Below are 13,640 nucleotides of genomic sequence, written 5' to 3' on the forward strand. Positions count from 1 at the left end.
TTATATTGGAGTACTTTGGGGGGCATCAAACTGGGATCAGGATGGATCTGGTAGGAGGTTTGCCACTGTTTTAGAAACATGCCTTGCTATAAGAATTGGGAAGACAACAGACAGCACAAAGAAGCAGGCACAGAGGTTCGTGTTAGAGTTGAGGAAAACAAAGTAATTTGGTGATAGAGCTGAGTGGGGAAAACATTCTTATTGTCTTTTCCCTTCGTGTTTCTTAAAGATCTGCCTTTGGATATAGTTTTGATATTAATATGTCCTTTCCTTCCCTCCTATAATAATACCAAAGATCCTTTCTTATTACAGGGTAGGCCAGATGGCAGGGGTGAATAACATCTTGACAAATTTTAAGAAAATTTGCCTGCTGGTCTTGTCTTTCCAACCTCTCCTTTATAGAAACACCTGTGCACATACTTTAAATTAAAAAGGAGTCATAAAATAACAGTGTGCGTGGCTTGACAATGTCTGGAAGCATGGTCGGTAATTTATTTGGTTGTTTTGTAGGCAGTGGGTAGTCTCTGGAAGTTGTATCTTAAAAAAAAATACAAATAAAACAAAGCTTGTTTTTGCTCATCACGTAAATATTAGCTGCTGGGGGGCTTTACAGCCTAGGTATGTAAGAAATGAAGGAAACACAGGGGGCAGGAAGTGTGCACATACACGCGTGCACCTGTGTGCGCTGACACGTGTGCTGTTATAGGTAAGGATTAAGCATCTTGAAGGGCTAAGCCCATTATAAGAAGTTCCTGCACAGCAAAAATTAGACAACACAGTAATTAATAACTGTATTAGATAGCAATATTTGGGCACTGAACCAAAGTGTATGTATGAATCAGAGTGAAACATTCTTGGCTGAACACGCTGCGTGAAGTGTAGACACTTGCACAGAACACCCTCTGAGTATAACTGGAGAAGCTTTGGGGCAGTGTATCTACTGAGCAGGTAGCTTTTTCCTCTGGTCCTTTCATGTTTGTATGAATCCGTCTCTTCTTTGGGCCAGGAAGGCAGCAAGAGAAAAGGATGGTGTCTCCTATTATTTGACTTTTTTTTAACATTCTCTCTTGCCCACAGCCAAGCTCTCCTTAGGCTGCTCCAATAAAATACAAAAAAAAAAAAAAATCTCCGAGCCCATACCTTGTTTTCTTTCCTCCCATTCCCCTTTCCCTGCGCCTCTGCAGGAAGCACCTGTGAGGGGCCAGGCGCTGCTCCAGGGGCCCAACTGTGGGCCTGCCACACACGCTGCCCCGGCAGCAGCGGGATGATGGGGGGACCGTGGAGCCCCGTGCAGGGGTCCCCGCAGCCGCTTGTCTCACCCAGGGCACCCCCAGCACAAGTGAGGGGCTCTGTGAGCAGCGGCGAGGTGCGGGCGCCGTGGGTGCGATGCACTGCTTCCTGCCTGCTGGACGTGTCTCCTGCGCGATGCTTGCCGCAGTAAGTATTTTTGAAGCTCTGCTGCCTTTTTTTTTTAAGCCCATTTTATCTCATCTTTAGGAAAAATCAAATATGCAAATTATGAAATCAATTAGCATTTTTGTAGTTTTCTTTGGAGAGACAGAGATAAATGGTGTTGTGTTTCCAGAAATCATTTCTGTCCCTTGTTACATGTTGCAGAAGAGGTTGTAAAATATACAGGGGAAGGAAACAATTATTAGTTTTTTTAAATGCAAGAGATAATAGCGTGTGTCCTGAATGTGCGTGGTCACGCTTATCCATATGGAGAGGCACTAGGTTGGAGGAGACCTCTGGAGAGCCTGGTCGAAGGCAGAGCCAGACAGTGTGATGGGGTCATGGATCAGCTGTGTGGGCCCCCGCTGCGGAGGGGATGGGTTGGGGGGCTGCCCGGCCACCTTGCCCGCCATGCCTGCCACGGGCTCCAGCTCAGAGACCCTCTCCTCACTACTGGGGACCTGCAAGACCTGTCAGTTTAAAGGGGAGATGGAGCACGTGGCTCATGCAGGGGGCCTCGTGGCTTCTCGTGAGCGGAACTGCATCCAGGCCAGCGGCTTCCCAGCACGTGCATCAGCTGTTTTCTTGGTGCTTTATTGTAAATGCCACTTCACGGGAGCGGTAGGGGACTCCAGGCTGCGTGTTCTGAGGAGTTATCGCTCCTCGAGCCCTGTAATGCCACCTGAGGCGTGCAATAATGGCCCAGGAATGCAATGACTGTCATGTCTTATTGCTTACAGCTTCCATATGAGACACGCTTCAAAGCGAAATCTCCATGTTCATAATAGGCCATCAATTTCTTTACCCTCTTCATCCTTGCTACAGTCTTCTTCCATAAAATTTGAAGTGCGGCAGCTGTGGGACAGAAACAAGAGGCAGAAGGTCAACGACGACAGAATAATAACGGGGTTTACGTATTTATTTTCTTTGCAAAGGCGGTTTTCAACCCAATATATGGCAAGTGAGGTGAAAACGCAAACTCAGGATGTGGCCTGAAGAATTCCAGTCATGGACATTGCTTGGGCTACGGGGATATGGCAATGGGTCAGATACGTGCAAAACCTTTGGCAAGTGGTGTGGGTAAAGGGGTGTGCTAGCTGGGAAAAAAATGCTCCCTACCTGAAAAGCTGTCATATAACCATGCTTCTAGAAATCTGGCATGCAGAAATCCCATGCTTTTCACAGGGTGGTACACATTTATTTATGGTTAGTGGCTTCTAAAGGCTTACCAGGACTCTGAGAAACCACGGGTCAGTAAGGCTGAGAGCCAGGTAACGTAAGGCTGCACAGTTAAAGCAAGTTCCAGTCTTTCTCATGAATGAAAAATCTGGTGGCTTTTCCCTAAAATAGTGCTACTTTTTTGGGGGCAGGGGGCAGAATAAGTTGTAACGTTATTTTTGAACAAATCTGCTGACTAAGTTTAATTTTAAATCTCAGTCTGGTTGAGCACTCGGTGTCTGTCTTGCATATGCCAGCAGAATAATGCTGATGCCTCTGTCTTCCTGCATCCATAACCCTCTCTGAAGGCTTGGCTGGACACGATACTTGTGGGGATGTGAGCAGTTGTTAGTGTTGATGGATACAGGTCGAGATGGGCTGCAGTTGTTGTGTGACGTGGTGGTGTAGGTTCCTGGAGGGAGCTGGCACAGGCAAGTGTCACCGAGTGGCAGGATCGTACCCAGAGCTGGAAGCGAAGGGAAGGCGTCAGCTCCGTAAGTCCTCAGCAGGGCTTCTTTGACCCGTGGCTGAGTGTGGGCATATAATTGATTTATTTTTTTTTTGGCTTACTGGATAAACTGGGGAAAAAAAGAGCTCATAAAATCACTTGTGGTGCTTCAAGGCATATTTTAAAATGAATGACTTATATAGAAATAAATAATATGGGGGAAAAATACTTCAGGAGATTTATGAGTAACTTTGGCCAACCTGAATAAACCTTGGATAGCAAATAAAATGTTTGACTGGAGAGGGGGAAAAAAATCCACCTCACCCAGCTCTGTTTGTGACCCTTCGTCTTTACACTGACAGTCCCTGGGCTTTGCTTTCTCTCCTTTGGATGAAAGGTGGGCTGGCTGGCTTCTATACCCGTCATCTTGCGTGCATTTCCTCTCCTCCCCAGTAAAGCTCCAAAGGAAAAAGACAACGTCACCTCTGCAGAAATGTTAGAAATGAAGTAAGTTATGCTGGTAAATGCTGAAGTTTTGGAGCGTGCGGTTAAATTTTGGTTTCATCCGTAGCCTCCGTTGTTATTAACTGGCCTGTGTAGCGGTCTGCTGGTCCCTCCTGTCTGCCTTTTGTCTCCTCGCTTCCCACCAGTGATGCTTCAGCCCTGCTTCGAGTGTCAAGTTGACGGTTGTTTCTGCTCTGGTATTTTTGCCTAGCTTGCTCCATTTTGGGACAACGCTGTGTAATTAGGAGTCCTCTGTGTCCTCAGTTCTTAGTTGTTTCTTTGCTTCTTGACCTCCAGGAAAGCCTCTCCAGTGGCTTTGCAGGGCTGAGGAGTGCACGTACACTGTCTGGGGAACTTCTCTTGGTGTGGAGAGTGAAAACATTCTGTGAACCGATGGAAATTGCTGCTCTGCTCCCTCCCAGCTTCTCCTTGCCCATGTAATCCCTTTGCCATGATGCTGGCCTTACCTTCTGTCCCTGTAATTCCTTCGCTACTTTGTCCGTTGCTGTGTTTAGGGATGAATGTTGCTGTGGAGAAAGCGCCGGCTGTGGTAACAAGTAGGGTAGAGGCAATCCAGCATCGCTCTTCCAGGCCAGATGGGAGATTTGACATTTGTGTGGCCAGGGGCTGGAGTCTGGAAATCTCATTAAAAGGAGGAGGGTTATCGAGTTCTGGGGCTTTAGGAGAGTGGGTTTGCTGTTGCTTTAACTTGATGTCACTGCTGTAAGCGAAAATCTGTGTGGCCGACTACGCGGGGGTGTCGTGCGTGTCGGAAGGATTGCTGTGCAGGGGTCGGGGTGGAGGGACCGAGGAGGTCCCCACAGGGGATCTGGCAGTCACTGCCCGGCTCAGCTGGCGCTGCACCGAGGCCCGAAGCAGCCCCCACGTGCCGCAGCAGTGATCTGTTGCTGCGCTGGGACGGGCGCCTCTCGTCCCGCATCCCTGCTGCGGCAGCGAGCTGTCTTCTGCAGCGGGCGCCGCAGCACTTTGACCTCCTTCATCGCTCCGGGCTTAAGTAATTAGCTACTGCAACCGTTAATATACGAAGGAAAAAAAATATGCTTTGCAATTTTTGTTGTACTGCTTCTTCCCTCTTCTCTCTGCGGTGCCTTCTGCATACGTTGTTTTGGCGTCCTGAAGCTTATAACCTGCCCCAGCCGTAGCTCTCAGAAGCCGCGTGTTCTTGGTATTCTGCCCGCAGCCGGTGCTGCAGGAACAGAGCAGTTACCTTAGCTGAGGGCACTGATTTCCTCCCTCTCCCTTTAATTACCTTGCTTATCTACTGAGTGTCAGGGCTCTGACTTTCTCTTTCTTTCTTTCTCTCCCTTTCCTCCTCTCGTTCTCTCTGTCTCTTGCAGTATGCAGTACTGGGCCAGAAGGCTGGAGCAGGAGATTGATGGAGTGATGAGGATATTTGGTGGAGTCCAGCAGCTCAGAGGGGTAAGCTGTCCGTCTTTTACCTGTGCTGCCTTCCTCATAGCAATGAACATTCTCATCTGCAGAAATCACCTGTGTGAATACTTGCAGCAAGTCACCTCTCAGCTCACTCCGTGTGCAGGGGCATGGCTGGCTGTGCTTCTGGTTGCAAGTTGATTCGACGCCTTCATCAAGCGTGTGGCTGTGCGTGTGTTTTGCATCTGTCTGTTTCTCTAAGGCTGCATGTCACCGCTATCTGAGCATGTACCTGTGTTTCTATATGGCACACTAACTGCATCTTCCACCCAGCCATTCTCCAGGGACTGAAGGTAGTTTAATTTGTGTTTTAGTTCCAAACTTTGTTGACAAAGAAGGAAGCGTTCAAAGGATAATTTTGACGAGCCGTTGAAAGTTCTGCGTTTCTGAATATAGATTGCAGGTAAAGCTGTAGCTCCTGGCTTCTGTCTTCAGGCGCCACAGAACAGAATGGATGCCGTCCCCTGCCTCCTGCTCCCACCTCTGGCTTAGCGCGGGGCCTGGCTGCAGCAGGTGGCAGGAGCCGGATCTGTCGCACGTCCTGGCAGTGATGGCTCGGAGCTGGGCTGGGGCAGTGACAGAAGGATTCTGTTGTGCTCTGTGAGACTTGTGGTGCAAAGGGTCTTTAGGATCCCACTGGGTTCCCCTTCCCAGCACTGTTGTCAAGCTTAGCTATTTTGAAATGGAGTAAATTGAAATTAGGGTGACAACACTAAAATTAGTTGAAATTAGGGTGAAAAAACATGGAGGGCACTTGTATTTTCTCATGGCAGTGGCACATTCTTCTTAAAAGCCAGTGGTTTGTGGGCCTCTCGCTTTCTTACACCAGTAGCTGTACTGGTTTCAACAGAGTTGTTCATGTTCTATACTGTTGGTTGTAATCCATTGTCTAAACACAGAAGTTGCACTGGTTTCTTTTAAATGCATTTTAAAATGAGTTTAATTGAAGGCTTGCAAAACTCTTCATAATTCATCCATTCATTTACATTCATATTTGAGCTTCAGAATGGTTTATCTGGGTTTCGCTTGCATTCGTTTCCCTGGAACTGATACAAACTTCATGTGCAGCGTGGAGAGCATGTACACCATTTTTTGGTTTTACCAAATCTTTTTGATTGTATTTGTGCATTTGCGCAGCACAGTTTGCATGTTGGCAAGGTGTTAGAATCGGAGCCAAGGATGCAAATTTTCCAGGCAGTGCATAGGCACAACAGGCACCATACTCTCTGCAGAGCACATTAAAAAAAAAAAAAGCTACTACACTTTGTAAATGTCCTCTCTTACAATTTATTCTTATTAGCTTTGATTTTGCTCCTTTGCATGTTAAATAGGTGTATCATGTAATTTTTTTAATGCTGTAATTAAATAGAAATTACACCTCCAATTTGCCAGCACTTGACTCCTATTGGCCAGTCAGTCAATTACAGGTAAGAGAGCTTCCCACTTTTTCTGCTTAATTCTTCTGGTAGAACATAGTGCATCACTGTAGTGGATTAACACAAGATAAACTGACATCAGAAGGACTTAAGTTTTTGGTTTTTTCTCTTTTAACTTTTTTTGGAACCTTCCTCTGAAGTGAGGAGCTGTGCACAGTTACTGTATCTGTTGAATGCATAAACCACCAGAAGCCAAGAAATAAGCTACTGAAAATTCTAACATGCAGCTGTTAAAACACCAGTAAAGCCTAGTGGAGGCTTTCTGTGGGTCTCTTCGGGGGAACTTAGGATGTGGAGTTCAGGTTTGATTCGTAAATGGAATATTGAGTGAATTACACTTCTCATAAAGACCACGTTACTTGCTAATGCTAATGTGAAATTACACGGAGTGCTTCATCCTGAAGAACTCAGAGCTGTACTCACAGCAAGTCCTCTTACTGCACAGGTGTGCCTGGGTTGCAGTATGGGAAGTGCTTAATGTCATACAGCACTGTAACCCGCTTGGGGGCATGCATTTAAAAAAATAAATCCCTATTCTGCTGCAACCATGGTGGAAATCTAGTGGGTGGCAATGAATTTGTAGGGTTGGAACTCAGTCTGTGTTTGTAAAGGGCACTGCGTGGGCATGACCTGGACGAGCTTCACCGACGTGGAGGCGTGCAAGCAGGATGAAGGGTACCAAGCTGCAAAGCTGCTTTCTGAGAAACAGCAAGAGCTGGAAGAAAGATCTAGCTGGAAGCACCCACTGGGATTGCTCAGGAAGGTTTATGATAAAGGAGGAATAGCTCTGTTTGGGGCAAGGAGGAGTAAGGCAAATGGGGCAGGTAGATCCTGGAAGCAGAGCCTGATTTTAGCCAAAGCTTGCTCATGTTGTTTGGTTTGCTGCATTAGTCTGCGACATCCTAAGTGTCTGCAGTGTCTCTTGGGGTACGCAGTGCATAGGGAGGGGTATTAGAGGTGGGGCAGAGCTCCGGTGTCGCAGAAGACCAAACTGGTCCTTCTGAAGCCAGGAGCCTGTGGCGCTGGCAGCGGGACACGCTCGGGCAGCCTGGGAGCACTGGGGATGGTGCTGTGCCAGGCATGGAGCTTCCCTGCTCAGCTGGGGCCCGGCTGGCATGGTGACAGACTGGTGAACGATAATGAAATACCCTCCTTAGGGTTTTCTCAGGTGTACTTATACTTTTTCTTGAGTTGCTGTGAGTGGATGTGGACCTGTTCTTCGGTTATTGCCTGAAAACGTATAACTGTTGTGGCATATGAGGCATGAAATTTATTGTCAGAAATATGGTGTCCGGGAACATAATGGTGCTGAATATTTTATCTTGCTGGAGTGCTGCCCACCCAGGAAGGGTTTTTATTTTAACTCTGAAGTAATTTCTTAGAGTTGGGGTACTAAGTGTCAGATGTCACTGCTTCGCTTCCCTTGTGCAGGTTGAAGAGGCAGTCATCTCGTGCTTCTGGGGAGATTATCCAAGCTTACTCCTTTCAGATGTTTCTCTGCTGGAGCAGAGTGCTTTTCTGTGGCAATTAGAGGAGGGTGAGAAGCTCTGAGATGCAACAGGGTCATGCCAGGGGGCTTGCCTTTCAGGTGTGAGACACCTCCTTGCTTCTCTCCTTGAAGTCCAGACCTTGAAAACGTGTAAGTGCAAATGTCGCCACACGTACATCTGAATGCTGTAGGGAGGACTGTGACCTTGCTGAAATGATTCCCTGCACAGTGGAGTTGGTGCTTGTGGTACAGCATTGTGTTCGTTGGCTGGCCGGTTCCTCCAGGCGTGCCTCAAAGCAAATCCCAGCATGTGGAGAGATGAGGGCGTGCTGCCTTTCCTCCCTGTCCTTGCCGCCCTCGTGGATCACCAGAAATAGAGAGCAGAAATCTGTACAAATATAACTGGCTGGAACAACGATATGTGGAACCATAAACTACTATCTAAAGAGGATGAAATTCTTCAAATAATTTTATTCTACAGTAAAGAATATTACACTAAAAACCCAGTTCCCCGACTTCTTTCGTTTTCTTAGTGACCTTCTCCATGGCTGTGGAGGACTCTTCTTTACTTTGTAGGACAAAAAATGTTTGGTTTTGGCATTTCCTGCTACAGTGCACCAGATTTCTGTTTCTTCCAGTATTTTGGCACAAGTAAATGTTGTTCACTTTTGACCAAAGTCAATGAATTTGCTATTCTTCCAGTGCTTATGCTGCAAAATGCAGCATCTATAAGAAGGGTTGTAAGGAGGACCTGGGGGAACTACAGGCCTGTCAGCCTGACCTCGGTGCCAGGAAAGGTGATGGAACAGGTCATCTTGAATGTAATCATGCGGCATATTCAGGACAACCTGGGGATCAGGCCCAGCCATCATAGGTTCATGAAAGGCAAGTCCTGTCTGACCAACCTCGTCTCCTTCTTTGACCAGGTGACTCGCCTGGTGGATGAGGGAAAGGCTGTTGACATAGTCTGCCTACACTTCAGCAAGGCCTTTGACATGGTCTCCCCACAGCATTCTCCTGGAGAAGCTGGCAGCCCGTGGCTTGGACAGGTACACGCTTTGCTGGGTTAAAAACTGGCTGGACAGCCGGGCTCAGAGAGTGGTGGTGAACAGAGTGAAATCCAGCTGGTGACCGGTCACCAGTGGTGTTCCCCAGGGGTCAGTGTTGGGGCCTGTCCTCTTTAATATCTTTATTGATGATTTGGATGAGGGAATTGAGTGCACCCTCAGTAAGCTTGCAGACAACACCAAGTTGGGGGAAGTGTCGATCTGCCGTAGGGTAGGAAGGCCCTGCAGAGGGACCTGGACAGGATGGGTCAATGGGCAGAGGGCAATGGGATGAGGTTCAACAAGGCCAAGTGCCGGGTCCTGCACTTTGGCCACAACAACCCCATGCAGTGCTACAGGCTGGGGGCAGGGTGGCTGGAAAGCTGTGCAGAGGAAAAGGATCTGGGGGTGCTGGTTGATGCTCACCTGGACATGAGGCGGCAGTGTGCCCAGGGGGCCAAGAAGGCCAATGGCATCCTGGTTTGTGTCAGGAATAGTGCAGCCAGCAGGGCCAGGGAGGTGATTGTCCCCCTCTACTCTGCTCTGGTGAGGCCGCACCTCCAGTGCTGTGTTCAGCTTTGGGCCCCTCACTACAAGAAGGACATCGAGGCCCTGGAGCATGTCCAGAGAAGGGCTACGAAGCTGGTGAAGGGCCTGGGACACAAGTCCTATGGGGAGCGGCTGAGGGCACTGGGAGTGTTTAGTCTGGAGAAGAGGAGGCTCAGGGGAGACCTTATTGCTCTCTACAGCTACCTGAAAGGAAGGTGTGGGGAGCTGTTGGTCGGCCTCTTCTCACAGATAACTAGTCCTATCACTAGAGGGACTGGCCTCAAATTGTGTCAGGGGAGGTTCAGGTTGGAAATGAGGAGACATTTCTTCTCAGAAAGAGCGGTCAGGCATTGGGATGGGTTGCCCAGGGAGGTGGTGGCGTCACTGTCCCTGGGGGTGTTTAAGGAAAGGTTGGACGTGGTGCTTGGGGACATGGTTTAGTGGGTGACACTGGTGGTAGGGTGATGATTAGACCAGATGACCTTGGAGGTCTTTTCCAACCTGAACGATTCTGTGATTCTAAAACCCACTGCAGGGCAGACTCTGTGTTTGAGAGCGCTGAGGTGGGATGAACAACGTGCAGTGCAGATTTGGGGCTGGTGCTGGGCATGGGTCTCTGCACTGCTGTTGCCATGCCTCTCTCTGTCCCTTTGCAAATCCATCCACAGGCCTGATGCTGGAGCTCTGCTGCTTCCATCCTGTGCTGGTGCAGCATGTCCTGACTTACTGGTGCGTCCTACTGTGCTGGTGCTTGTGGTGGGACCAGCCAGAGCCACCACCTGGGGTTGTTGTGAGCTTCCTTTGGTGCAGAGTGGGCTGAGGCTGCCAGTCTCCTCTTGCTTGTTACCTAAATTGTTAGATCCTGTCTTCTGAAGTGAGCAGCTAGCTCGTCAGACCTCCTCCTCCTCCTCCTCCTCAGCATCTTTTATCCGTGGCTGCCTGTTAATGGGCTAGTTTCTTTGAAAATTACTGGGGAAACCAAAGACTTCACAATAGCCAGGGAAAAAACTAAGCTGTGTAAGTGCTGAGCTCCCTTTCTCCACTTTTCTGTGCCTTTCCCAGTTTTGCAGGAAGGTGTTAGCAGGAGCAGGTGGGTAGCAGAGCTGGGTCTGTCTGTGGCTTGGATGAGCAGAACTAATGGGCCACTTTGAAGTCCAACCAGCTGTTTTTGTAACCACGTTCCCTTTTGCCTAGGGAGGTCAGAGGCAGTGCTTGGATCCGCCTCACCTGCATATGAGCGGGTGCTGGCAGGGAGGTGCGGATGTTGCTGGGCTTAGCTTCTGATGGCACTGAGGGAACACCCGGTCCGTGAAAGTCCAGATGGCCCTCCAGGGCTCTGCTGGAAGTGCTATGGCAGAAGTAGATGGACTTTGTCCTTGTAATCAACATCTCATTTTACTTGAGTGCATTTTCATTTCTCTATCTTCTGTTCTCGCTTGCTACCTTATGCTGTTTTCTCAGCTTTGTTTTTGCCAGTTTGGCATCTCTGCCTGGCAGCAGTGCTGCAGTTCATTGATCTGGTCTCTTGTGAAAGGGGAGGACAAATCCTGCTGGCTGGGGCTGGGGGCACAGAGACCAGGATCTGTGCAGGTGTCCCCACACCATTGTCTGCCTCACAGCGGCTGCCTGTCCCTTCTGCTCAGCGCTCCTCTGTTTCACCTCTAGTTTTCAATATGTGGCCATCTTTGAGTTGAGGCAGCCACAGGTGAGGAACTGTGGTTGAGCCCTGCAAAAACAAGAACTTGGTTAAAAAAAAAAAAAAAGCACAACCCCACCACATACGAGCAGAGTTCTGGCTTGGATCTGAAGAGCTGAAGCAGCATCCACCCCAAACACTGCTGCAGTCGCTTGCAGTAGCTTCCCTCCTGTGATGGGGTCTCTGCAGTGCCGAGTGTTTCACGTGGCTGCGGGAGCACAGCCCCTACAAGACTGCTGGTACAGAGCTAGCGTTGTCTTAATGCCAGCACTGGGAGGTAAGATGCTTCTATCAAAGGGGCTGCAAAGCTTTTCTCTTCACCTTTTTGGTCTTGGCTAACTATTGGCATAATAGTAATGTAGCCTAGGTCTTCCTAGGAGATGTGTAATGCCTGTTCTGCTCACTCTTGTTATCCCTGGGTATAGAAACAGTTACCCAGTTGTTCAGTAGGCATGGAGAATTTGGGCAGCGTTTATGGTACCTTTAAATGAACCCTGTTAGAGAGTCGCTGCGCTGTGCTCTGCATGCACTGAGGAATGCGTCTGTTCTGTGCAGCTGCTGGGTAGGGCAGGCCCTGAGAGGAGGGCAGAGCTCTGCTCCTTGGACACGTGAGCCTCGTGGCAGAGTTGGGAGTGGGATGCCAGCCTCCCGAGACTCAGTCCAGCACCACGATGTGCAGACTGGACTGCAGGACTCTGCAGCAGAGCACACCCGGCTGTTTCCTTTCGAGATGTCCACCTCCTGCTGCAGGCTGGGGAGAAGCAGAGCCTCATGCCTGTGTTGTGTGCTTGGGGCAGAGAGGAGGGGTCTGAGGGCAGGACCCGCACGCGTCTGCCTGGTGCTTGCTGTTCTTCTCCCCGTCTCCCCCCAGCCCACTTCTGCACGCTGTTGCTGTGCTCTCCCCGTGTTTGATAAGAGGAAGTGCGCGATGCCAGATAAACGCGTTCCCGTTCCAAACAGCTTGGGTTTATTTTAATCTGCCTGGGCCGTTCAGCAGCCTCAGCACTGCTCAGCACCGGCCATGCAAGGAGGGGCATTTCAATGTGCTCGTCCGTGCGGCAGCTCGGTTCGGGAAGGGAGATCCTCGCTCACCCTTTGTGCAGGCTGGTGCCTTCCACTGCCAGCCCCATGCACCCATCGTCTTACTTTTCCCCTCTTCCTCCCTGCGAGAACCATGTCGCATCCATACTGGAAGGGAAGATGTCAGGGAAACATATGCTGCAGCTTTTTGTACATTTGCATAATTTGAGTAACGTGCATGAATAATTTATAGCTGCACGTGGCCCTGCCCCGAGCCGCCGTGCCCGTGCTGTGCGTGGCCGGGCTGCTGCCGATGCGGGAGCCCTGCTTTGAGAGAGCAGGCATACTTGGTAGAGGAAAATGAGGCTTATGGTTGTAGGGGAAGGGCAGGCTGGAAGTCTGAGGTTAAAAGGCCTTCAGGCTAGTCTCACCCGCGCTGTTTCATGGAGCCTGACCCTGGCAGTCAGTAGCAGCAGCAAACCATTGCCCAGGCACCGTCCCGCTGTTCGCCAGCTCTTAGGTGCGCGAGTTCTCAGACTGGAAAGCTGAGAGTGCCAGGTGGGTTTTCTAAAGGAGTGACCTGGGTGGTCGAAAAGGGGTATTTATGCTCTAGTGAATTTTAGTTTAAACTATATTTGGTCCTTCCCAATTGTTTGAAACCTTTGGCTGGAAAGCAGAGTGCAAAGGGGAAGGAGGTGCAGGCACGCATGCATACTGGCTCATCGGTGTTACCCACTGGGAAACTGAGGCAGGTGGTTGAGCTGCCCGAGGCCGCGTAACAAACGTGTGGTGTGGCCCAGACCGCTCTCCATCAGGTGTACGGCATGTGTCCTGAGGGGGATGCGTGTGGAGGGGTAACAGGCACAGAAACAGTCCTTAAAGCCCTCGCTTTGAACCTTTTCACTCTACAGAATTACTCTGGAAAGATAATATACTTGCAGTTAGTTGGTGAGTTAGCAGAAGCAGAGGGGATTGCTGCTGAGTTTTATGGAGTCATTTCTGATTTATACTGCTGTCAGCGACAAGGGAAACGAGCCCAGTATTCAACAGACTGATGTTCAGGTGCGCACGCTCCTGAGTGTGCTTCTCTGCACGTCGCGTCCAAAAACGCACCTGACGTACTTCTCCAGTCCGCAGCAACGTGGGTGCGATCCTCATGAATATTCAGCAAACTGCTGCAGTTGGTGGTGTTGCCATTATGCAGCCGTGTGAAGCCTTGGGGACGATGAGACCTTGGTTAACACTTCCAGAGATGTCTTGGCCTGGTTGTCCTGCCCCTAGCCGGAGGAGGCTGTGTGGTCCTCACACCCTTACCTGTTCAAAACCAACA

General features: G+C 49.6%; 1 protein-coding gene across 4 annotated transcripts in view; it reads left to right on the top strand.

The window, feature by feature from the left end:
- The window catches only part of CACNA2D2 (calcium voltage-gated channel auxiliary subunit alpha2delta 2), a 194,697-nt gene that overhangs the window by 19,977 nt on the left and 161,080 nt on the right, over nt 1–13,640 (top strand). For all 4 annotated transcript variants that reach the window (XM_067002844.1, XM_067002846.1, XM_067002845.1 and 1 more), the window contains exon 2: nt 4,981–5,062. In XM_067002844.1, coding sequence (XP_066858945.1) covers nt 4,981–5,062 — 82 coding nt within the window. The remainder of the gene's footprint in view (nt 1–4,980; nt 5,063–13,640) is intronic.

The sequence above is a fragment of the Anser cygnoides genome, chromosome 10 (genome assembly GCF_040182565.1).
Source record: "Anser cygnoides isolate HZ-2024a breed goose chromosome 10, Taihu_goose_T2T_genome, whole genome shotgun sequence".
Classification (NCBI taxonomy): Eukaryota; Metazoa; Chordata; class Aves; order Anseriformes; family Anatidae; genus Anser; species Anser cygnoides.